Source organism: Eulemur rufifrons, chromosome 6, assembly GCF_041146395.1.
Source record: "Eulemur rufifrons isolate Redbay chromosome 6, OSU_ERuf_1, whole genome shotgun sequence".
Taxonomy (NCBI): domain Eukaryota; kingdom Metazoa; phylum Chordata; class Mammalia; order Primates; family Lemuridae; genus Eulemur; species Eulemur rufifrons.
Window position 1 is genome coordinate 4,660,055 of NC_090988.1, and position 24,960 is coordinate 4,685,014.

The 24,960-nt window shown below is 49.0% G+C and overlaps 1 protein-coding gene across 1 annotated transcript in view; it reads right to left on the reverse strand.

Annotated features, from left to right (window-relative positions):
- The window catches only part of LOC138383660 (NACHT domain- and WD repeat-containing protein 1-like), a 50,690-nt gene that overhangs the window by 19,441 nt on the left and 6,289 nt on the right, over positions 1-24,960 (reverse strand). The window contains 8 exon segments of the mRNA XM_069468661.1: positions 2,192-2,314; positions 5,298-5,495; positions 7,934-8,092; positions 9,239-9,356; positions 10,636-10,795; positions 11,262-11,465; positions 16,028-17,300; positions 24,643-24,940. Of these exon segments, the coding sequence (XP_069324762.1) occupies positions 2,192-2,314; positions 5,298-5,495; positions 7,934-8,092; positions 9,239-9,356; positions 10,636-10,795; positions 11,262-11,465; positions 16,028-17,300; positions 24,643-24,940 (2,533 nt within the window).

Consider the following 24,960-nt stretch of genomic DNA (forward strand, 5'->3'; position numbering starts at 1 on the left):
CAAGAACCTATCAATGACATTCAGTGAGGACCTACTGTGTGTGTATATACATATATATATATGTATATATATGATATGGAAAGAGGTAAAATATTTGATGCTAATTGAAAAAAAAACAAGTTGCAAAAGCTTATATGAATACATATTTTATATATATATATATTTAATCTGAAGAAATATAAACTAAACAACCCCTAAGGGAAGTTAAAACAACAACAGGCTGGTAAATGTGTAACACCTGGCTCTCTAAGAGGGGTGCTTTGCTGTGATGCGTACGTAGTATTTGCCAGTTTCCATGGTGTAAATATTCTCACTGTGGTTGATTTCAAGCCACTAATGTGGTATCATTGAATGTGGAGCTGGGAAGAGACACTCAGCAGCACACACACTCTTTCCTCCACATGGATACAACAGCCAAGTGCATATGGAATAGTAAAGTGTGACAAAATAATTAGAAACTGATGCATTTTGAGTACTTATCTTCTTTCAATATAGTGTATTAACTGTAAGTTTTTATCATTTACTGTTTAATGATGGCGGTGTTTGACACCCGCCTCACAAGATTCCTGAAAATTCCACAGTCATCTCTTCTGAGCCAGTATAATCCAGTTCTAGCATGCCACCATGAGACAAGAAACTTTCACTTTCCATATTACATATATCTATGAGGTTTTGGGGGTCTTTTTTTTTTTTTTCAAAAAATCAATTACTGAGTTTTTCTGATTATAAATAATAAGGGTTTGCTGAATTTAAAAAATATAAATCAAGATCACCATTGGAAAATAGGGTCAGCTCATGAACAGATGGTTCACACAAAAAGAAATATAAGTATTGAACAGACCTATGGGAAAATAGTGATTCTGATGATAATAAAATGAAGGGAATCTGATTTGATAGATATTAATACATTATCAGTATCTACGCCACCCCCACCCCAAGAAAAAAAGGTAAAATAAAAACATTTAATGCTGGCAGCTTTTGGATTGGGGAATGTTTTAATCTGCTACAGACTGCTCAGAAAGCAGTAAGATAACACTTCTTAAAACCCACAGAAATGTTCATATCCTTCCATTCAAGATTCCCACTCATTGGAAACATTCAACAGAAAGAAAAAATATTGATCACAGTAAAAAGAGATTCAGCCGGGTACGGTGGCTAACGCCTGTAAAACTGGCACTCTGGGAGGCCTAGGCGAAAAGATTGCATGAGGTCAGGTGTTCAAGAACAGCCCGAGCAAGAGCGAGACCCCTTCTCTACTAAAAATAAAAAAATTAGAATGTCTTTTGTTCTTTTGGTTAGGTGCCCAATAATGGGATTGCTGGATCAAATGGTAGGTCTACTTGTATCTGTTTAAGGTATCTCCATATTGCTTTCCACAGAGGTTGCACTAGTTTGCGGTCCCACCAGCAGTGTATGAGTGTTCCTGTCTCTCCGCATCCATGCCAACATGTATTGTTTTGGGACTTCTTGATAAAGGCCATTCTCACTGGAGTTAATGATATCTCATTGTGGTTTTGATTTGCATTTCCCTGATGATTAGAGATGTTGAGCATTTTTTCATATGTTTGTTGGCCATTCTTCTGTCTTCTTTTGAAAAATTTCTGTTCATGAAAGACCACAATTCTTTACCCTCCCTGATCCATACCCTTGGTGATGTGACCTCGTAGCTCCTCCCATCAAAAGATGAAGCCTATTTCCCTACTCATTTACTCTGGACTTGTGACTTCCTTTGGCCAATAGAATGTGACAGTGTGCCTGTTCCAAGTCTGGGCCTTAAGAGATCTTGTGAACTTCTACTTGTTTTCTTGAAACCCTGCCTTTGCCAGGGCTAGGCTGCTGAAAGATGAGAGAACATGTGGAGCACAGCTGAGCTGTCTCAGTTGAAAACATTCTGATTCAGCTGGCTCTCAGAGCATCCGCTAGCTGACTGTAGATGCATGAGCTGCAGAACCGCCCAGCTGAGCCCAGCCTGAATTGCCAATTCTCAGAAGGCGAGCTGAAGAAACAGTTTGTTTGAAGCCACTGTGCTTTGGGGTGGTTTGTTATGCAGCTCTAGCTAACTGATGCAGGAACAAAGGCCAGAGTTTTGATACAGAGAAGTGAATCTGTGGGGAAGGGGTTCTAGGGAGGGACTTTTCCCTGTGGAACACTAGAAATAAGCCGACCATAAACCCCACTTCTCAAGCCTCACCTGTGTGTCCAGTTAGAATGTGCATCACCTGATGCTCTTCCATGTCCCACACAGCCACGATGCCATCCTGGGTGCCAATCACCAGCAGCATCTCCTCCACACCCCACGCCATGGCAGTGATGCCTGCAGCCACGCAGAGACAACAGCAATGACCTCAGATCCCATGTCCAAGTGCTCAGCCCTGGGCTTCTCTAATAAGCCCCCACTTCACAGATAAGAAAACTGAGGCATGGACAGATTCAGTCCCTTGCTCAAAGCCACACAGCTAGGATTTCAAAATCAGTGCAGTCAGACGCCCAGATTCAAACTCTGGGCTGCCCGTGATATTTATGTTGCTCTTAGGTAGCAAAAAGGACTGAACCGCAGCTCAGTCATAATTGTCTGTCTAGTCTAGTAGCTCTCACCCAGGGGTGATTCTGTCCCCCAGGGGACACACATTGGTGTCTGGAGACATTTGGGGGTGCCACAACTGGGGACAAGGGTGCTACCGGCATCTGGTGAGTGCAGGCCAAGAATGCTGCTCAACATCCCACAATGCACAGGACACCCCCACTACAGAGAATGATCCAGTCCAGACGTCAACAGTGCCATGGTTGAGAAACCCTGTCCTAGGTGGATACGACCCCAAAATAGAAATATAGGCCAGGCACAGTGGCTCACGCCTGTAATCCTGGCACTTTGGAAGGATCGCTTGAGCACAGGAGTTCAAGACCAGCCTGGGAAACATAGTGAGACCCTGTCTCTCTGTCTCTAAAAAACAAGCAGGGGTGGATTATAGTGGTTGAGAATGAGGACCCTGCTTCTGACTTCTCTTTGAATTTGACCTGTGTGAAAAAATAAAAGTCATAAGGAAAAATTATTTGCCAATAGTTTGGGCAAACACAGCCCAAGGCTCTCTGCTGGGTGGATTTTGGTTAAAACATCACTGGAGAGAGAAAGAGGAGTCACATTACATTAGAGAAAGCATCAGTCCAGATATTAAGAAACCAGACTTTCTGACTGTCATTGAGTAAGCACAGGAAGTCCTTTTCCTTCTCTGTGCCTCAGTATCCCCATATGCTAAATGGTGCAGGGAGTGTTAAATCAGAGCCAGTGCAGCTCTGAGAATCCAGGGTTTTGTTCCCACCTCATTGAGACGGAGAATGAGGAGATGGGATTTGTTTTCTTTTCTTGTTTTTCTGTTTCTTTTTTTCTTGTCACACTCACTGTGTGACCTTGGAAATAACTTAAACTCTTCCTTTTTAAAAATGAGCAAACTGAAGCCCAGAGCAGGTAGGAACTTTATTAACTTCAATGTGACTAGAGGATGTATGGTGGGGCACAGGGAGTCTGAAGCACAAAACATTTCCCTGCCGTGAAGATGACAAAATCATCACTCCAAGCTGTAGCTTCCTAGGCTTGTGCCATGGCAGACATCACTAATCAATCACAGTACTATATGTGATTTGAGGCCCCATAACCATTCTCTTGCCATGGCAGACATCACTAATCAATCACAGCACTCTAAGTGATTTGTGCCCCCATAGCCATTCTATCATTTGACCTTTACTAATAAAACCCCAAAGCCCAAAGGTTTTAGCTGAGTACATGGCTATCCACATAAAGACTGGATCTCCAAGGCTCCCTTATAGTTGATGATATCCACATTCTAGCCAATGAGACAGGAGCAGAAACAATCAGCTCTACTTCTAGGTCATGCATTCAAAAGGAAGGAGCCTGCCATCCACTCCTCCTTCCCACTTCCTGCTTGCTGGAATGCCATCGTGATGGTAAGAGCTAGCGCAGCCACCTTGGGCCAATGAGAACAGCTCTACACTGAAAATGTCAGAGCAACCAAATTGAAGGAATATGAGTCCCAGACACCCTACGGACTCCATTTTACATCTGTTTTTGCTTGATTTGTTACATGAGAGTAACAATAAACTCCTGTGTATTTATGCCACTGCTATTTAGGCCTTTGTTACACATCTGAACCTATATCCTAACAAACACACACTCTTTCCCACTAAACCAGCTTCCATCTCAGAATCCTTCTCAACACAGCACTCTAGGGGCTGCCCCTATGTCACGTTCTCCATGCATTGTACTTAGCATCTCTCAGAATTTCTATTTTGGAACTAATGTGCCTAGGGAGTGCTTTGGCTACCAGGTAATGTGGTACAGAAGGAGCCTGCATAGTAATGACTCTGACATGTGAACCCCAAGCTAATTGTATTCAGTGGTCTCACAATTAATGTGAGAGACCGTGGATGGGCAGATAAAGGGATGGGTGAAGGGAGGTGGAGAGACAGGTGGCTGGTGAGATGAGTGGGTGGGTGAATGGACAGGTTGGTAGGCAGGTAGATGGATGAATCAGTTTCTAGATGGCAGGCAAGCTGATGAACGGCTGAGTGCATGGATGGGTGGAGGGGTAAGTGAGTGGATGGAACATGGCTGGATGAGGAAAATGGAAGGGTAAGTGGGCAAAGGGGTAGATATATGAGAGGATATATGAGTAGAAAGATGAATAGAAGCATAGATAACTAATGGGTGGACAGATGAATGGAAGGAAGGAGGGAAGAAAGGAAGGCAGGTAGGTAGGTTGGTTGAGGGATGAATGAATGGATGAATGGATGGATGGGAGGGTGGGTGTGTAGTTGGATGGATGAATGTATGGGGTGAATGAAAGAAAAAAATGGATAACAAATGGGAGGAAAAAACTAAGTCTTCTCTCCCTGACATCCCGGGGCCCCAGGAGCAGTTACAGTTCCATCAGCCCCTCAGGGGCCAGCCGGGCGTCAAGTGCTAACTTCCACACTTCCTAACATGAGCCTTTCGGCTGCAGAGACTACCTGCAAGGTGGGTGCTAAGCTCCTGGCGATGGGAAGGTAGGAGGCATCCTCCAGCTGCAGGCTCCTTAGCAGTATTTACACCAGTTATCTAAAGTCCCTGGGGCGCAGAGAGAGCCGATTCTGCGTGAGACAGCAGGGGCAGGCCCTGATGGCACCCTCGGGGCCTTCCCACTGGCAGAGGGGAGCCCCAGAGAGCAGCCCCCAAACCCCTGCCAGCCACTGCCTTCACGCAAGCAGGGGCCTGGCAGGACTTTTGCTGTGTTGGGGAGACTCACCTTTGTGACATCCAGTTAGGGTCACCCGGAGGGGTCCTCCTGGGGGCTGGAGGAATCCTCCAAGGGGCACCAGCACAGGGTGTGGGCACACCCGGAACCAGCTCTGGGCCTGCTGGCACAGCGGCCCCACCAGCGCTTTATGTGAGGGGGCAAAGAAATACAGTCTGGCCAGGAGTTCCGTGTACAGCAGGCTCCGCTCTGCAACAAAGGGGACGTCAGTTAAGTCACCTGGGTTGAGTCCCCACGCTCTGCAGGGGCTTCTGGACAGAAGAGAAGACCCAACACCTTGGATGCTGACCCCTGCCATCCTCTCCTGCTTCCTCTACCATTCAGACACCCTCACCCCTACTTCAAGCACCCGGCGATCTCCAGCCTCAGGGCCTTTGCACATGCTGTTCCCTCTGCCTGGAACACTTTCCCATCGTCCCCCTTTCTCATAGCAACTGTTGACTAAGGAGGGGAGGAAATCAAGCTTTTAAAGAATTCCGGTTAGTTTTACTCAGAAGTCTTACTGAGGACTACAAACCGAGACCTGTAGCCCGGGAGCAGCCGTTCAGACGGGCTCAATCACACTGCCCCGGGACAGTGTTTCAGCCCAGGTGGTGGAGGTTTAGGACGTGCAAAATCACATCAGACTTCCTCAGAAGTTACATTCCAGCAGCAGCACATCAAGGTTTGGATATAAGAGTGCATCTGATTTTAGATCACAGAAGCATATTCATTAACCCCGTCAGATGCTATTTTTTGTGTAGAAAAAATCCAAGGCCACATTCATTTATCTTTTAAGGAATAGAGTGACTCAGGCAAGAGACATGGGGGCCCCCTGCTCTATTGTATTTTGTCTTCAAAGCATTTTTTCAGAGAGCTGCACGTCCTCACAGAGTCAGGAACTTCGTGAAATTATGCCGTCAAGCGGCCATGAGCATACATGGTCTCTGACATTTGCTACTTTGTGTCATACAAGCTACCCCTCGTCCTCAGCTTAGCCCAAACGTCACTTCTGCAAGAAGCACTCTGCAGCCCCAACCTCCTATCCCCACCTCGCCCCCAGCTCATGTTGTATCACAGTTGTGATTTCACATTTTTTGTGTGTGTTTTTACATTTCATCTCATTTCATTTTGTTTCATTTCCTTTCAGTTTTGGAGACCGACTCTCGCTCTGTCGCCCAGGCTGGAATGCAACGGCATGATCAGAGCTCACTGTAGCCTCTAACTCCTGGGCTCAAGTGATCCCCCCACTTCAGCCTCCCGAGCAGCTGGGACTACGGTTGTGCACCACCACATCACACCTGGCTAATAAGGTCTTTAATTAATCTTTAATTTAATCACATCTTTTGCCATGCAAGATAATAATCACAGGTTGCAGCAATGGGGAAGTAAAACAGTCAGCCCTGTGAGATATGGTCCATATCTGTGAGTTCTGCATCTGTGGACTCAACCAACTATGGACCAAAATAATTTTTTTTAAAAATTTAAATTTTGACAATGAAATGTTAAAGAATTTTTTAAAAATGTAAAAAAAAAAAATTGCACTTGTACTGAACATGTACAGACTTTTGTCAGGGTTCCCTAAACAATATAGTATCACAACTATATAGATAGTGTTTATATTGTATTAAGCATTTTAAATAATCTAGAGAGATTTAAAGTGTGCAGGAGGATGTGTGTAGGTTATATGCAAATACTACATTATTTATATCAGAGACTTGGGTGTCCACGGATTTTAGTATCCACAGGCGACCTAGAACTCATCCCCCTCGAATACCAAGGTAGGACTATATACCTTTTAGGGAAGCAGTTTTCTGCTTACTACACAGAGATATCACAATTATTATTCCAAGTTTATAAAGAGGAAAATTGAGGCACAGAGGTTAAGCAACTTGCACAAGTTCACTCAGCCAGTAAGAAGAGGGGCTCTGGTCCAAAATGATTCCGGCAGGGCACAGTGGCTCACACCTGTAATCCCAGCACTCTGGGAGGCCAAGGTGGGAGGATCACTAGAGCTCAGGAGTTCGAGACCAGCATGAGCAGGAGTGAGACCCCCCCCCCCCCCCGTCTCTACTAAGAACAGAAAAATTAGTAAGGTATCTTGGCAGGCACCTGTAGTGCCAGCTACTCAGGAGGCTGAGGCAGGAGGATCACTTGAGCCCAGGAGTTTGAGGCTACAGTGAGCTATGATGATGCCATCGCACTCTACCCAGGGCAACAGAGTGAGACCCTGTCTCAAAAATAAAAGTTTCTACAGCCATGTGTTTGCAATGGACTGAATGACAGGAAACATCAACTTTCAACCCTAAATTCTGCTGTCATTATTATTATATTTTGAATTTCATCAATACAAACACGTGGGAACTTTGTTTTCTCTTGTTACATAAGTACCTACACAATTTCCTCAATTCTGCTTGAGATATTTCCTGTCTGGCCTTTCTAGAGAAAGGTGCCCGCCCAGGGTGAGGGAGGGCGCTGCTCTCCCAGGTTCAATTCAAAATTCTAGAAGTGCTAGAAGAAAACCTACAGGTTTTACTGGGAAAGGTGAGAGTTTAATGAAAATCCAGCTCGCAGCTCAGGCAGCAGAGTGGGTTTCTAGAGGTCGGTGCAGAGCAGCCCCGCCCCCTGGCCAGGCCGTGCAGACTCACCCATGCCTCGGAGCTCCACGGCCGGGCGGCAGAGCTGGAGGGCTTCACGGACCAGGCTGACCTCAGGACAGTCCAGGTAAGGGGCACACAGGTCGAAATCATCCAGCAGGTCCTCAATGTCCCCGGAGAGGCCCCGGCAAGAAATCCAGCTCATGCTGCCTGCAGAGCAAAAGAGGGGAGAATGTGGGAAGGACACACCCACCTCCAGTTCATGCAGGGGGCAGAGAATCACCTCCCCAATTCATCCAGGGCTCAAGCTCCACAGTACTGACGTTGGGGCTGGATGATTCTCTGGGATGTGTGTGTGTGGGGGCTGAACTGTGCATCGTGGGATGTACAGCAGCAAGGCTGGCCTCCACCCACAAGAAGCCAGTAGCACCCCTGCCCCCGAGGGTGACAGTCAAACATGTCTGCAGACATTGCCAAGTGTCCCTGGGGGGCAAAGTCTCCCTTGGTTGAGAATCACAGGGATGGATTACTGGGTGGGTGGATGGATGGATGGATGGGCGAATAGATGGATGATGAACAGATACAAAGATGGATGGATGGGTGGATGGATGGATGGATGAACAGACAGGAAGATGGATGGGTGGGTAGATAAATGGATGGATGGACTGATAGATAGTTGGATGGATAGATGGATGGACAGATGGGAAGATAGATGGGTGGATGGATAGATGTATGGAAGGACAGATGGATGGATGGATGGATAGATGGATGGATTGATAGATGGATGGATGGATGGATGGACTGATGGATGGATGGATGGATGGATGTACAGATGGGAAGATGGATGGGTGGATTGATAAATGTATGGAAGGATAGATGGATGGATTGATGGATGGATGGATGAATAGATGGATGGGCTGATGGATGGATGGATGGATGGACTGATGGATGGATGGATGGATGGATGTACAGATGGGAAGATGGATGGGCAGATGGATAGATGTATGGAAGGACAGATGGACAGACAGACAGACAGGGTCTCTTGCGCTGAGGCAGGGTTTCTCATCCTCTGCACTCTCAAAATCTGGGGCCAGATCATTCTCTGCGGTGGGGTGTCCTGTGCACTGTGGGATGTTGAGCAGCATCCCGGGCCTCTACTCATTAGATTCCAGTAGCCCCTCTCCCGCAGTCGTGACAAGCAAAACTGTCTGCAGACACTGTCAAGTGTCCCCAGGTGCAGAATGGTCCCTTGCAAGAACCTCTGCCTTAAGAGGAGCCCAGGATGTCCACATTTGCCCCATGCCTCTATGGGCCTCCCGTGTGGCCCGATGCCCTCTGAGATGGGGCAGCCCTTACCCAGCACCTCCTGCTTCAGTTCCTCCCAGCGGCCCGAGTGGAGCAGGTGATAGGGCAACTCCTCCAGCTTCCGCACGTTCGCAACCGTGTCCGAGAACCACAGGGGCTGCGGGGCCACCTGGCAGGGGAGAAGGGAGGCTGCAGCTTGGAAACAAACATGGGCCAGGCCTGACAGTGCTGGAGGGGACGGTGACACAATGGCAGACCAACATACCCTTCGTCCCCCATGGTCAGGGCTGGGATAGGGGAGGGGATTTGGGGAGAGGAGAATCCAAGGGGGTGGTGTGTGACACTTCCTGGGGAAATAGGGAAGGTTTCCTGAAGGTGGGGGCATTAGAGCTGGGCCTCAGAGGACAAGTAGGAGTCTGCCTGGTAAATGTGTCAGAAAACAGTGGCATTCCAGGACAAAGGAACGGAATGCCAGGACTGAATTATTAATGTGGCAGGCCAGGTAGAGAATCACAGTGGGGAATGAGATTGGGGAGGTTTTAGGCGGCAGGTCATGAAGGTGAACATCAGGCTGGAGGTCCAGCTCAATATAGAGAGCACCGGGGAGGTATAGAAGGTGTTAGAGGAGAGGCATGATCAGGTTGGATTGTCAGAGCATTCCTTGGGAGGATGAACTGGGACAAGAGGTCCTGAAACTGGGAGACCAGAAAGAGGGTCAGACTATGTACTCGGGGGACAGGAGGAGGCTGAGACCGCAGGGGCTCTAGGCACACAGGAAGGGGTCTCTGAGTCACTGGATAGAGGAAAGAAAAGAATCAGGGTCTGGCCCTGCCTCCGGCCTCCCCGGTCCAGCAGGGGAGACAAAGAAAAAGAAAAAATTGAGCTATAACCAAAGAATTAAAAGTGTGATTTCCTAGTTGTGATTATTGTATATGGTTATATAAGATCTTAATATCTAGGGAAAGGGTCCATGGGAACTCTCTGTACTCTTCTTGCAACTCTTCGGTTTATCTAAAATTATTTCAAAATTAAAAGTTTTTTAGGATCTCATTGTTGCCCAGGCTGGAGTGCAGTGGTGCAATCACAGCTCACAGCAACCTCAAACTCCTGGGTTCAAGAGATTCTCCCGCCTCAGCCTTCCCAGCTGGGACTACAGGTGTGTGCCACCACGTCTGGGTAATTTTTTTTTTAATTATTTTTTTGTAGAGACAAAGTCTCTCTACGTTGCCCAGGCTGGTCTTGAACTCCTGGTTTCAAGTGATCCCCCTGCCTCAGCCTCCCAAAGTGCTGGGATTACAGGCGTGAGCCACAGTGCCCGGCCAAGGATGGTATGTTGAGTGGGAAAGAAGGAAGGACGGAGGTAAATATGCCACACCGGGTAGCCGTGGCCTTGCCGGCTCTGCAGGGTGGAGGCTGCAGGTGGGAAGCAGGGGTCCCGGGCACTTCACCTTGCGGTCCAAGTTCAGGGGCGTCCCCACGAGCGGCAAGGTGATGAGTTTCTTGGTGCCTTGGCCCCAGGCGCCTGAGAAAAAGTCAGCCAAGACGCTGTGCCTCTTGGCTCTCTCAGGCCCCGACAGGTAGCGCTCGAGGACCACCTCGACCAGCTGTCTGCGGAGAGGGGACACAGGCTGATGAACCTGGGAGACCCATGGAGCTCAGAGGTGGCCACTAGTCTTCCCGGAGGCAGATGAGTTGTTGCCAGGGGCTGGGGGAGGGGAGTGGGGAGTGGCTGCTAATGGGGATGGGGTTTCCTCTGGGTGTAATGAAAATATTTTAGAACTAGACAGAGTGGGTGATGACCACACAACATGGCAGGTGTCCTGAATGACACTGAATCGTCCACTTTAAAATGGTGAATTGCATGTTATGTGAATTTCACTTCAATTTCAAAAACAAGTTCATTGTGTAGGAGTCTCTGGTGTGGAAACCCTAGAATTCTGAACACACTGGATTTGAGTCTTTGAGAATCGGGAGTGAGGAAGGATCCGGCACAGAGAGGTGCTCTGTCAGTGAGTCCTCCTTCTTGGGGTCCTACCCAGACAGTGTCGCCGCCGCCACCGCCACCTGGACCTACCTGTGGCTGATGGCCAGGAGCGTGAAGCCGTGCACGGGCCGCCGGGCCAAGCAGTAGCCCAGATCCCGACGGAGCCGCACCCACAGCAGGGGTGGGAACCGCAGCAGCTCCTTGCTGGGCGGGGTCCAGTCCCGGTACACGGCCTGTAGGACCTCGTCGTCCAAGGACAAGACATCCTTCAGCTCCGCCTCTGAGAGCCCGTACCTGCAGGGAGGAGGGATGGGGCTTTGGAACACATCTTGTGTCTTCTGTGTTGGGAGGATGTAGAAGCCAAGAGAGGAAGAGACACAGCCACCTGCATGGAGTCCGGCCCCCACCCTAAGGAACAGCACTGAGACAGTGCCCAGCGGGGACCAGCGACCCCTGTGGCTGACCCACCAAAGAAAATCCTTCTGATCTTTTCCTCTGTACTCACAGCTACAGAACCAGGAAGCGTCTGCTCCCCAACCTCAGAGGAGTCTGACACAGTCAGCATAAGGAGGGAAGTACAAGATAATGCAAAGAAAATAATGCAAAAACCAACTGCACCCACCACACCCCACCACACCCTGGCCCACTGGGAAGTATCTTCTCATTGTTGTTCTTTGGAGACAAAGTCTTGCTCTGTCATCCAGGTTGGAGTGCAGTGGTGTAATCCTAGCTCCCTGCAATCTTGAACTCCTGGGCTCAAGTGATCCTCCTGCCTCAACCTCCTGAGTAGCTGGGACTACAGGCACATGCCACCACGCCCAGCTAATTTTTGTATTTTTTGTAGAAATGGGTTCTTGCTATGTTGCCCAGGCTGTCTCCAACTCCTGGACTCAAGGGATCCTCCTGCCTTGGCCTCCCAAAATGCTGGGATTACAGGTTTGAATCACCCACTGTGCCTGGCCCACGGAGTGTCTTTAAACAGGATGAGCCATTAAAGTTTCAGTACCAGGACTGGAGTGGCCTTCCTAATACCTGGGAGCATTAGATTGGAAAAACTGCAGGATTTCCTGGAAATTTCATCAGGGTGCGGAACAATCAAATGGAGTTTATTTCAGAGCAGGGAAGAAGGGGAGGCTGTTTTCTGTTTGCAACACACAGGGCCCGGCTCATCGACAGAGCCCCGGCACTCTTGCTCGAGGACTACTGGTGGAGTGTCGTCTCTGTAAGAGGCATGGTGCTGCCTGACCCCTGAGGGACAGGGAGCTAGGCACCTATTTTAGCCTATCTGGGCTGCTATGATAAAAATACTGTCCGTTGGGTGGCTTGACTAATGAACATCTATTTCTCACAGTTCTGGAGGCTGGAAGTCCAAGGTCAAGGTGCTGGCGGATTCGAGGTCCGGTCAGGGCCCGTTTCATGGTTCATAGATGGTGCCTTCTTCTGTGTCCTCATGGTGGAAAGAGCAAGGGAGTTCTCTGGGGTTCCTTTTATAAGGGCACGAATCCCATTCATGAGGGGTCCACCCTCATGACATAATCACCCTCCAAAGGTTCCCACCTCCTAATATCATCTCCTTGGGGGTGAGGATTTTGGTATAGGAATTTCAGGGGGCACAAACACTCAGTGCACTGCAGATTCCCTGGAGCTTGTCTTCTAGTGCAGGGAGCCAGGCAGGAAAGAAACACAAAAGCATTGAGTAGTACCAAGTGCAGGAAGATGATCAATGAAGTACCGTGAAAGAGAGGGACAAGGTGAGGGGTGGAGGAGGGATATGGATCTCGGAGCAGGTAGGCCTCTCTGGGAAGGCGCCATGTGAGCTGGGATTAGATGGGTGGGAAGCAGCAGGGGAAGATTTAAGGGTAGGTACTCCAGGCAGGGGGTGGCCAGGTCTGGCAGGCCGTGGTAAGGAGGGTGGATACTTTCTAAAAGCAGTGGGTGCTGGGCTCAGCAGCTCATGCCTGTAATCCCAGCACTTAGGAGGCCAAGGCAGGAGGATTGCTTGAGGCCAGGAGTTCAAGACCAACCTGGGCAACATAGTGAGACCTCGTATCTACAAAAACTAAAAAACACAAAAATTAGCCAGGCATGGTGGTGTGCACTTGTAGTCCCAGCTACTCAGGAGGCCGAGGCAGGAGGATCACTTGAGCCCAGGAGTTGGCAGCTGCAGTGAGCTGTGATGATGCCACTGCACTCCAGTCTAGGGACAGAGCAACCCTGTCTCAAAAAAACAAAGGGGGGGGGGGTTTAGAAATAGATAATTAGAGGTGACAGACAGACAGACAGACAGACAGGATCTCCCTGGCAGGGTTTCTCGCCCTGTGCACTACCTACACCAGGGTCTGGGACGTTCTCTGTGGTGGGGTTGTCCTGTGCACTGTAGGGTGTTGAGTGGCTTCCCTGATCTCCACCCACCAGAGACTCCGGGAGCACCCATCCCCCTCAGTTGTGACTCCCCAAATGTCTCCAGACCCTGTCAAACGTTCCTTGGGTGGCAGAGTCACCCAGAGGTGAGGACTCTGACCTGCAAGGAACTAAGATCCTCCCCAAGAGTGAGTCTCTCAATCATCCCAGCACACTGACTTCACATGGAAACGTAACATGCTTCATGGCACCAGACGTACCGACATCATCCTCCTTACTGTCGCCTTCGTAAACCACCACCCCTGCCAGCACCCCAGGGTGGAGGTCCTACACCCTGTGAGCCCCCCGGCTTTGCTGATTGCACCAGACACGGGGCCAAGTAGGCCAACTGGTTTCTGTCTCCCCAGATTTTCGAATTGGGACTCAAAGAACAAGCCAGCAAGAGAGTGCCTGGTCCCCAAAATACAAGCTCCTGACACCAACCGAATCTCAAGGCAAGCTGAAGTTCCAGGAAGGCAAAAGGAAGAACCTAGAAGAGAAGCCAATCTTCAGAGAGGACCCCTGAGGGAGAGAGGATGGGAAAATGCCCTTATTCTCATGACTTTCTGGTTTCCATGACAACTCGCTTCCTCCAAGTAGGCTTGACCAGAATGGCCTGATGGGGCCACCCTTCTATTCTGGAACATTGCCCAATCTGCTTGGGGTTTATTTTTGGAGTTTTTATTGTTGTTGTTTTGGAGACAGGGTCTCACTCTGTTGCCCAGGCTTGAGTGCAGTGGCGTGATCATATATCACTGTAACCTTGAACTCCTGAGCTCAAGGTATCCCCCCGACCTCAGTGTTTCAAGTAGCTGGGACTACAGACACGTGCCACCAGGCCCGGCTAATTTTTTTTTTTTTTTGGTAGAGATTGGGTCTCACTGTGCTGCCCAGAGTGGTCTTGAACTCCTGGCCTCAAGCGATCCTCCTGCCTTGGCCCCTCAAAGTGGTGGGATTATGGGTGCGAGCCTCAGTTCCCAGCTTGCCTTTGTACCCTTGTACAGTCCAGGCCAGTCATGAACTCTGGGGTGCAACATGAAATCTGGAGTGCACCCTTAGAGTCGGATACAAGGTGGCCCTGGACTTCCCCAACTCCCACCTGGAATAAGACCCTTAGTTCTCAACACTGGCATGAGCGGTTTCCGTTGAAAGGAAACAAACTAAAAGCTCCTCCTCACTGGGATCTGCCCTCTAGGCAAGTATGTTGTAACAGACAGAAGTCTGAAATAGCACAGATCAAAAAAGAAAAAACTGCCCCCTCCCCAAACCAAGAAGAGGCACAACTGTTAGTCTGTCACCCAGCACTTGGGGTGACGGGCTGCAGCACCTTCTGTCGGCCCATTGCGGCAAAGCAAAGCTTTGTTCCTTGGTGTCTCTGCTAATTGGCCTCTACCCAACCCTCCTGGGGAGGCAGCTTGGATGCTGAGGTGACTCTGATTAACACCCTCCTCTCTGTGACTCCCCGTCCACACCCAGCATTTCTGAGCAAAGGCTCTGGTCTGTCCTGTCCCTGGTTGATTGGTGTTCACAGCCCTGAGACTTTCATTGGGTTGAGCAACCGGGTAGGCAGTCTCTTCTTTCTTTTTTATGTAGGTACTTATTTTCCCGGCTTTATGAAGGTATAGCTGATGAATAAAAATTGTATCCGTGCAAGGTGTACAAAATGATGATGTGATACACACGTATACATTGTGTAATGATGACCACAATCAAATTAGTCAACATGTCTGTTACCATGCAGAGTCAAGATTGTGTGTGTGTATGTGTGTGTGTATGTGTGTGGTGAGGACACTTAAGATCTACTCCCTCTAGGCCAAGTGAGGTGGCTCATGCCTGTAATCCCCAGCACTTTGGGAGACTGAGACAGGAGGGTTGTTTGAGGCCAGGAGTTCAAGTACAGCCTTGGCAACATAGTAAGACCCTGTCTCTACAAAAAAATAGGAAAAATTAACCGGGCATGGTGGTGCACACCCTGTAGTCCCAGCTACTCAGGAGGCTGAGGCAGGAGGATCACTTGAGCAGGAGTTGGAGGTTGCAGTGAGCTATGGTGGACACCACTGCACTCCATCTCTCTGGATGAGAGTGTATCAAAACAAACAAACAAACAAAAAGACACAGAGACACTCAGGAAGGAGAAGGCTGTGTGAAGACAGAGGCAGAGATCGGAGTGGCGCATCTATAAGCCAAGAAATGCCCAGGGTGGCCGGGACCTAGAACCTAAGAGGAAGTTGCAGAATACATTCTTCCCTAGAGGCTTCGGAAGGATCGCGGCTCTGCAGACACCTTGATTTCAGTCCTCTGGCCTCAAGAAGTATGAGAGAATAAGTGTCTGTTGTTCTAAGCCCCCCAGTTGGTGATTTGTGACAGCAGGAAATGAATGCATGAACTATATCTCAGTTTTTAAAAAGGGGGGAAAAACAGAGTTAAAAAAAAACACACAAAAAACAGAGACTTACCGGGAAGACACGATGTAGCCCAGCACGTGGCCCACGAGGAGCTGCCCGTGTGTCTGCTCCAGGCGGGTGCAGAGCTGGTGTGTCGCTTCCTTGGCCGTGGTGGCTAAAGGGGCTGGCACAGAAAAGGAGGCCCATTTCCGGGCCTCCTCGAAGGCCAGCCTCAGCCGCCCAGGGTGCCCGCACTCCGGAAGGCTGGCCCAGAGCAGGTCCCTCTGCACAGGGGTCAGCATCCTTCTCGCAGCCACCAACAGGAGCTGGATCATCTCTTGCCCTAGGTTTCCTGAGAGGGGCTTCACCTCCCAGTAAGCCCTGGGGTCTGTGAGCATCTGCCGCATGGTGTTCAAAATCCCCCGCTCCCCTGAGCAAGTCGAAAGAATGAGGTGCACCCTCGGGGGGCATGTGAGAGGCAGCCAGGGGACCCTCCTAGTGTGGTGGGCCAAGTCCAGGTCGTCCATAGAATCCAGTAGGAGCACCAGGGACTCGAAGTTTCTGCAGGAGACCGTGTGGAGGAGGATGTGGAAAAACTGGAGCACCCTAGTGTGTGCATCCAGGACTTGGGCGGGGGGCAGGGGCAGCCCGTAGGCCAGGCACACCTGGAAGCAGATGCCCTTAAGAAGGCTGCGAGTCTCCAAGCTCATCTGTGATGTCCCCAGCAGCCGCAGGACGGTCACTGTCTTGTGGCCGAGCAGCCCTGGCATCTGCTCGGCCAGCTTGCACAGCAAGGCTGTCTTTCCAACGCCCGGAGGACCTGAGAGCACCAATGGGGTGTGGGGCTTGCTGTCGTTCTGCCTGAGCCGCTGCCCGAGCTGGGCCAGGAGCTCCTGGCGTCCACAGAAGGTCCGGGTGGCCTCCGCACTCTGCCAAAGGTGGTGGCGGATCTCCTGGTAGAGCCACCCCAACTCCTGCCTGGCCACCTCCAGCTCACGCAGGTGTTCGAGGACCTGGTGGTTGGCCCTGGCCACAAACTGCTCACTCAGCTCCTTCAGGTAGCGAGCGTGAGCCTTGTTCTTGGGGTTCACCAGGTCTCGGCTCCACGGGAGGTGGTGGACCTTGAGGACTCCTGGCTGTGTGTTGGCAATACGCCCCTTGAGGCTGCTGAGAAGGTTCTGGGCGTCGGCATCCAGGCAGCCGTCCGGGAGCCGGTCCACCATCTTGAGGGCACAGTCTTCCAGGATGTGTTTGTTGAGGTCTTGGATTTCTCGAAGGAAGACGGTGGCTCCCTGGTCCCTGTTCTCTGAGCTCAGCAAGCCCTGCTCTATCTCCCATTCAATGACTGCAAAAGTGGAAAAAAGGCGGTGATTATTATGTTAGCAATTGGCCTGCGCGGGGTTGCTTGGGAGACATGCTTATGGGGGGTACACTGGTTCTCAAGCTCAACGTGCACCAGAGTCACCTGGGGCTTTGGTCCCCAACCCTCAGGCCTTGGACCGGTACCAGTCCATGGCTTGTTAGGAACCAGGCTGCACAGCAGGAGGTGAGCGTGGGCGAGTGAGTGAAGCTTCATCTCTATTTACAGCCGCTCCCCATCACTTGCATCACCACATGAGCTCTGCCTCCTGTCAGGTCAGCAGCAGCGTTAGATTCTTATAGGAGCCCGAACCCTACTGTAAACCGCACACTCAAGGGATCTAGGTTGTGTGCTCCTTATGAGAATCTAATGCCTGATGATCTGAGGTGGAGCTGAGGTAGTGATGCTAGCGCTGGGGAGCTGCTGCAAATACAGATTATCATTAGCAGAGAGGTTTGACTGCACAATAAATGTAATGTGCTTGAATCATCCCGAAACCATCCCTCCCAACCTCGGTCTATGGAAAAGTTGTCTTCCATGAAAACCAGTCCCTGGTGCCAAAAAGGTCGGGGACCGCTGCCTTAGGGGGCTCAAAAAACCCCACATGGCTGGGCCCCATCTCCAGAAGTTCTGATTCCCCAGATCTGGGTGGAACCTGTCAGTTTGCATTTCCAATAAGCTCTGAGGCTTGCGGTCCAGGAGCTGCAAAGAACCCTTGGGGTAGGCAACACAGAGACCGTGTGTGAGAAGCAGCACCATCATAGAACAATTCTCTCATCCTCAAAAAGTGAAACCTGGCGTTATACAGGACCAAGCAATTCTACTTCCACATATCTGCCCCCAAAGAACTAAAATAGAGACTCAAAGAAATGCTGGCATGCTCTTGCCCACAGCAGCGCTATGCACAGTAGCTAAAGGGAGGAAACAACCCAGGTACCATCAACAGATAAGAGGATAAACAATATATGGTGTATCTATGCAATGGCCTATTATTCAGCCATGAAAATGGACAAGGTACTGACATGTGCTACAACGTGGATGGACCTTGAAAACAGTACACTGAGTGAGAGAAGCCAGGTGCAAAAGGTCACATATTGCACGATCCCAATGACATGAAATGTCCAGAACAGGCCAATACGTAGAAGGAAATGGATTAGTGGCTGCCAGAGGCTGGTGGAGGCAAGTGGGGAGTGACTGCTGATGGGGACAGGGTTTCCTTTTGGGGGGATGGAAATGTTCTGAACTAGATAGAGATGGTGGTCGCCCAACATGCCAAATGTATTATACTAAATGCCACTGAATTGTATACAGCTGACCCTGAACAACACGGGTTTGAACTGTGTGGGTCCACTTACACTCAGTTCGTCTTTCACCTCTGCCACCCCTGAGACAGCAAGACCAACCCCTCCTCTTCCCCCTCCTCCTCAGCCTACTCAACATGAAGACGAGATGAAGACCTTCATGATGATCCACTTCCACTTAGTGAATAGGAAATATATTTTCTCTTCCTTAGGATTTGCTTAATAACATTTCCTTTTCTCTTGCTTAGTTTATTGCAAGAATACAGTATATAATACGTATAACATACAAAATCTGTGTTCATCAAGTCTTCATGTTAATGGTAAGGCTTTCAGTCAACTGTAGGCTATTAGTAGTTAAGTAGTCAAAAGTTATATGTGAATTTTCAACTGCATGGGGGAGGATAGGAGGGTGGTTGGCACTCCTAACTCCTAAGTTGTTCAAGGGTAAACTGTATTTTAAAATGGTGAATTTCATGCTATGTGAATTTCACCTCAATTAAAAAAAATCGAATGTTGTCAGTTTCAGGTGCCGTCCTCACCCATTCATTCAACAAACTGTTGTTGAGTTCCTACTTGTGCCTCTGCTCTCCACACTGGGGATCTAGCAGTGCACACAGCACTCAGAGATCCCTGTCGAGGTGGAGTGGACATTCCAGAATGAATGAATAAATGGACACAGAAACAGACAGACAGATAGTGAAGGAATGAAGTTGGGGCATCCGAAGCTGCAGAAAGCCATTTCCAAAGCCACAGAGGCTGGAGAGAGAGTTTTTAACGAGCTTGGAGGCTGCATTCCTGGAGGGGTAGAAACCCACTCATGTATTTCTGAGAGCAAGGGTTGGCACATTTTGCTGTAAAGTGCCAGACAGTAAACATTTGAAGCTTTACAGGCCATATGGTGTCTGTCACAGCTTCTCAACTTTGCTGTTGTGGTATGAAAGCAAATGGACAACATGCAAACTAATGCACTTGAGTAGGTTCCAATAAAACTTTATTTACAAAAGCAAGCAGTGGGCCAGATTTGGCCCTCCAACCATAGTTTGCTGACCCCTGTTCCAGAGCATGCAGCAGCTGCCCCAAGGACCCATATTTTCTAGAGTCACAGGTCCATACTGACTTCTGCTTGGAAGCTGTTGTTTTGAAATAGCAGTCAGATCTAAGGAGTTATTTTTGAAGCAGCTCTGGGCTCAGTGGAGATTCCCAGATCTCTGTGGCTGAATGAGCCAGGCCCTTGGAGACAGGGCTCAACCTCCAAGCCACAGACAAGAGCCACTCAAAAGTCCTCCTTGGAGAGACCTCACGCACACACCTCTGCCACTTGGCCCTGTGAATGAAGGTCAAAGATGAAAGCAACTAACAATTCCAAAATGGGATTCCTCTCAGACACATTCCAGCATGAACCAATCTAAGACCACCTGCAGGCTGGCTGTGTGGCCTTGAGGAAGTCACTGCACCTCTCTGATCCTTGGTTTTCTCCTCTGTAACACTGGTGTACTATTTCATCCTGATAGGGGGCTGTTGTGTGAATTTTCTTACGGAACAAGCCTTGTACAAAGCTGAATGTATTACGCAGAAGGAAAAAGGCCAGTTTCTAACGGCTACAGGTCATTCCAACTTCTGTAACATTGTTAAAATAACAAAATTATAGAAATAGAGACAGATGGGTGGTTGCTAAGGGTGAGGGATTGGGGCGGGGAGAGTGAGTGTGGCTATAAAAGGGGTAGCAGGAGGGGCCTTTTCAGCGAGGAACAGGCCTGTATCTTGACTGCGATGGTGTTTACTCGAAACTGCATGCGATGAGATTGCATAGAATGAAATACACACACATGCAAAAATGTGCCTGTAAAAGTGTTGCTCTTTCCGGATTATAATGATGCCCATTTCTTGGTTGTAATATTGTTCTCTAATTTTGCAACTAAATGATGCTGGGGACATTGAGAGCCTAAATTCTCTTGAGTCTTCTTTCCTTGGGGTAAACCAGGGTGAAGATACATGGAATCTCTCCATCTATTTTTTTTTTTTTTGCAACTTCCTGTGAATCTCAAATTATTTGGAAATTAAAAGTTTTAAAAGAAATAGCTGAGCAAGATGCCTGAAAATCATATGCCCTGAAGACACAGTCACTGACATGCCCCCGACCCCCCTGAACTCAGCTCTAGTTTTCTGCTAATTTCAAAGTGTTCCTATTCATTCATTTGCATGGGACTTCTCAACGGGTGAGGTTGGACATTGTCTGATGAGGTCAAAAGAGGTCATGGCTGGGCTAAGATCCATTGCATCCTCACGTGACACCATGAGGTCTGACTTCTGACTAGTTCACTTTACAGATGAGGAAACTGAGGCTCTAGCTCCACATAGCTAGAAACGAGCAGGGCTGAGCTGCAAATCCCCGCCTGTCCCAAAGCACATATCCCAGATGCCGATTATGACACCAATCACAGACACCTCTATGAAAGCAATTAGCACGATTTGGCTTCATGTCACAGAGCAAGCAATAATGACATGATAAGTCTTCAATAAACAGTAGCCATTAACATCATTCACATAAGCCGTGTTTTCAAAATTAATGTGTGATATACTAGCTTAACTAAGGGATCAAAGTTAACATCACCCATGATGTCTCTTGGGTATCAGGTACCCCTGGTATGATGAAATAAGGTCTTCCTCCCACAAACCTGTAATCCCAGTCTAATCACGAGAAAACATCCGACAAGCCCAGATTGAGGGATATTCCACAAAAGACCTGACCAGAACTCTTCAAAAGTGTCAAGGTCATCAAAAAACAAGGGAGACTGAGAAACTGTCACAGACCAGAGGCACCTAAGAGAATGTAGTGGCTGAATGCAATGTGGGATCCGGAAACAGAAAGATATTCATGGGGAAACTGATGAGGTCCCCATACAGTCTGGAGTCGAGTTAATGGTTAGGTACCAACGTTAAGTACCAATGTTAATTTCTTAGCTTTGGCAAATGTACCCTGGCCGTGTTGCATGTTAACTTCATGGAAAGCTGAGTGAAGGGCGTGTGGGAGCTCTGTATTTTCTTTGTAGCTCTGTAACTTTGCAATTTATCTGTAAATGCAAAATTATCCCAAAACAAAAGGTTTATTTTTAAAAATGTATGTGTCATTAGTAGAATGACTATATATGCATATAATGGTCAACATATTATTAATAAAATTAAAACACTCGGCTGGGTGCAGGGGCTCACACTTGTAATCCCAGTACTTTGGAAGGCTGAGGTGGGAGAATTGCTTGAGGCCAGGAGTTTGAGACTAGCCTGGGCAACACAGAAGACTCTGTCTCTACAAAAAAAAACAAAAACAAAAACAAACAAAAAAAACCAACAAAAAAAGCTAGGTGTGGTGGTGCACATCTTTGGGACTCCAGCTACTCAGAAGGCTGAGGTTGGAGGATCCCTTTGGCCCAGTAGTTTGAGGCTGCAGTGAGGTATAATGATGTCACTGCACTCCAGCCTGGGAGACAGAGTGAGACCCTATCTCTAGAAAAAAACAACAACAAAAAAATTAAAACACTTTCATGTAAATTCTTATGTTCAATATCTTTAAATAAATCAATATATTTTATGTTGATAATATAAATTCACATATCGAATGTGGGTTTTTGTTTTTTTTTTTGAGACAGAGTGTCACTCTGTTGTCCTGGCTAGAGTGCTGTGGTGTCCGCCTAGCTCACAGCAACCTCAAACTCCTGGGCTCAAGTGATCCTCCTGCCTCAGCCTCCCGAGTCGTTGGGACTACAGGCATGCGCCACCATGCCCGGCTAATTTTTTCTGTATATATTTTTAGTTTTCCGTATAATTTCTTTCTATTTTTAGTAGAGACGGGGGTCTCGCTCTTGCTCAGGCTGGTCTCGAACTCCTGACCTCGAGCGATTCTCCCGCCTCGGCCTCCCAGAGTGCTAGGATTACAGGCGTGAGCCACCCCGCCCAGCCTGAATGTGTTGAGGATACAAATTCATATATTTAACATTCTTTGTAATATAAATTTACATACTAATAATCCACACAGGGACATATTACTAACTCATAAATAATAAGAAAGAATCTATTTCTTTCGGGCAGCAGGCAGTGGAGAAATGACTTGATCGTGTTGCATTTTTAGGAAAAAAAAAAATCTTTCTAGGGCCAGGCATAGTGGCTCACACCTGTAATCCCAGCACTTTGGGAGCCTGAGGCAGGAGGATCGCTGAGGCCGGGAGTTCAAGATTAGCCTGGGCAATACATTGAGACTGTACCAGTAACAATCACTCCATCTTAAAACTAACTAATAGCTCTTTCTTTTTCAATGCCTAATTGTGTGCTTGCTCAAGAATTCCCAGGAATTGGACTTGAACAGCTGACCAAAATCAAGACTGTGGGACTCTCCCCTGGTAGAAAATGCTGAGAAGCTAACCTTGAATTTTGTTGCAGTCTGGCTGGTGTCAGCCGCACTGCCAGATGGCCCCTACTCAAGGTAACTGTGGGAACAAGATATGCTGACCTGCATGTAGGCAGCACCTGCACGTAGCTCCCCGCAACTTCCTCCCACAACTCCTTCGCCTTCAAAATCACATGGTCAAGCCAGGCAAGGTGGCTCACGCCTGTAATCCTAGCACTCTGGGAGGCCGAGGTGGGAGGATTGTTTGAGCTCAGGAGTTCGAGACCAGCCTGAGCAAGAGGGAGACCCCTTCTCTACTAAAAATAGAAAAATTAGCTGGGCATTTGGCATGTGCTTGTAGTCCCAGCTATTTGGGAGGCTGAGGAAAGAGGATTGCTTGAGCCCAGGAGTTTGAGGTTGCAGTGAGCTATGATGATGCCACTGCATTCTACCCCAGGTGACAGAGTGAGATTCTGTCTCAAAAAACATAAAAATAAAATAAAATCACTTGGTCAGCCCGAAAATTTTGAGATGGTCTTTGCAATATGAGCCTGCCATCTCCTTAGGCTGCCGGCTCTTAAATAAAACCTGCTTTTCCTTTCACCAACTCTCAACTCTTGGGTTTTGGCTTTTCAAGTGACAGGCAGCTAACCTTGGGTCCTGTTACAAGACCCTGTCTCTACAAAGAAAAAAAAAATATTAGCCGGGCAAGGTAGTGCAGCACCTGTAATCCCAGAACTTTGGGGGACCAAGGTGGGAGGATCCCTTGAGGCCAGGAGTTCAAGACCAGCCTGGGCAACATAGCAAGATGGAGACCCCTTCTCTACAGAAAATAAAACACTTAGCTGGGCATGGTGGCACTCGCCTGTAGTCCCAGCTAGTGGGGAGGCTGAGGCAGGAGGATCGCTTGAGCCCAGGAGTTCGAGGCTGCAGTGAGCTATGATCTTGCCACTGCACTCCAGCCCAGATGACAGAGTGGGATCCTATCTCCCAAAAAAAAAAAAAAAAAAAAAAGTAAATAAACATTTTAAAAAAGAAAATCCTTTCTAGTAGCCAGTGTGAAAGATAGAAGGGACAGGGAGAGGCTAGAGGTGAGAGGCAGGGAGGGGACTGGTGCCCCAGGGGAGGTGATGTTCAGAGAGGTGGTGTTCAAGTGGAGGGACTCCCTGACATAGGACCCTTGCAGGGAGGTGCGGCCACAGCCCGCTGGGAGCTGGGTGAGGAACTCAGTCCCAGGTTTGAAGGTTTGGATCTTTACTCACCCCGTGGGCAAACGACTCTCCTTCTTGTGCCTCAGTTTCCACATAAAAGCAGCAAGAGGGTAGGGCTGGCTCTCAGGCCAACATGGGGTACACCCATACTTGCAGTTTGGCAGCTTTTGCTTTAATTTTTTTTTTAAGAGAAGATGTGTTGCTCTGTGGCCCAGGCTAGAGTGCAGTGGCATGATCATAGCTCACTGCAACCTCCGACTCCTGGGCTCAAGCGATCCTCCTGCCGTGGCCTCCCAGAGTGCTAGGATTACAAGCGCACACCACCACGCCCGGCAAGAATGTTGCATTTTTGGCAACAGCACATAGATATTCTGAACATGTGGTCAGTTCCTCACGGACCACCCCACCCCATCCCCGGAGAGTCCCCGTAGCCTCACCTGACCGGTGGTAGCGGTGCCACTGCTCCTGCGAGATGAGGCCGAGCCTCCGGGCCCCCTGGGCTCCGGAGTGTAGGACAGAGGTCAGGGTGGCCTCCTCGGGCCCGCGGGCCTCCCTGGCACCCGGCGCCTGCAGGACGTAGGTGGGGGGGATGGCGTTCTCGTCCCTCCGGAAGCGTCGCGCCACCAGTTCCAGGTCCTTCGGCCTGGCAGTTAGCTGCGCCCTCAATGCCTCCCACTCCTTCTCCTCGATCTGCGCAGGGAGCGGACAGGGGCCGTACAGGTCCCCCAGGAGGGCCTGGCAGAGAGGTGGGCAGA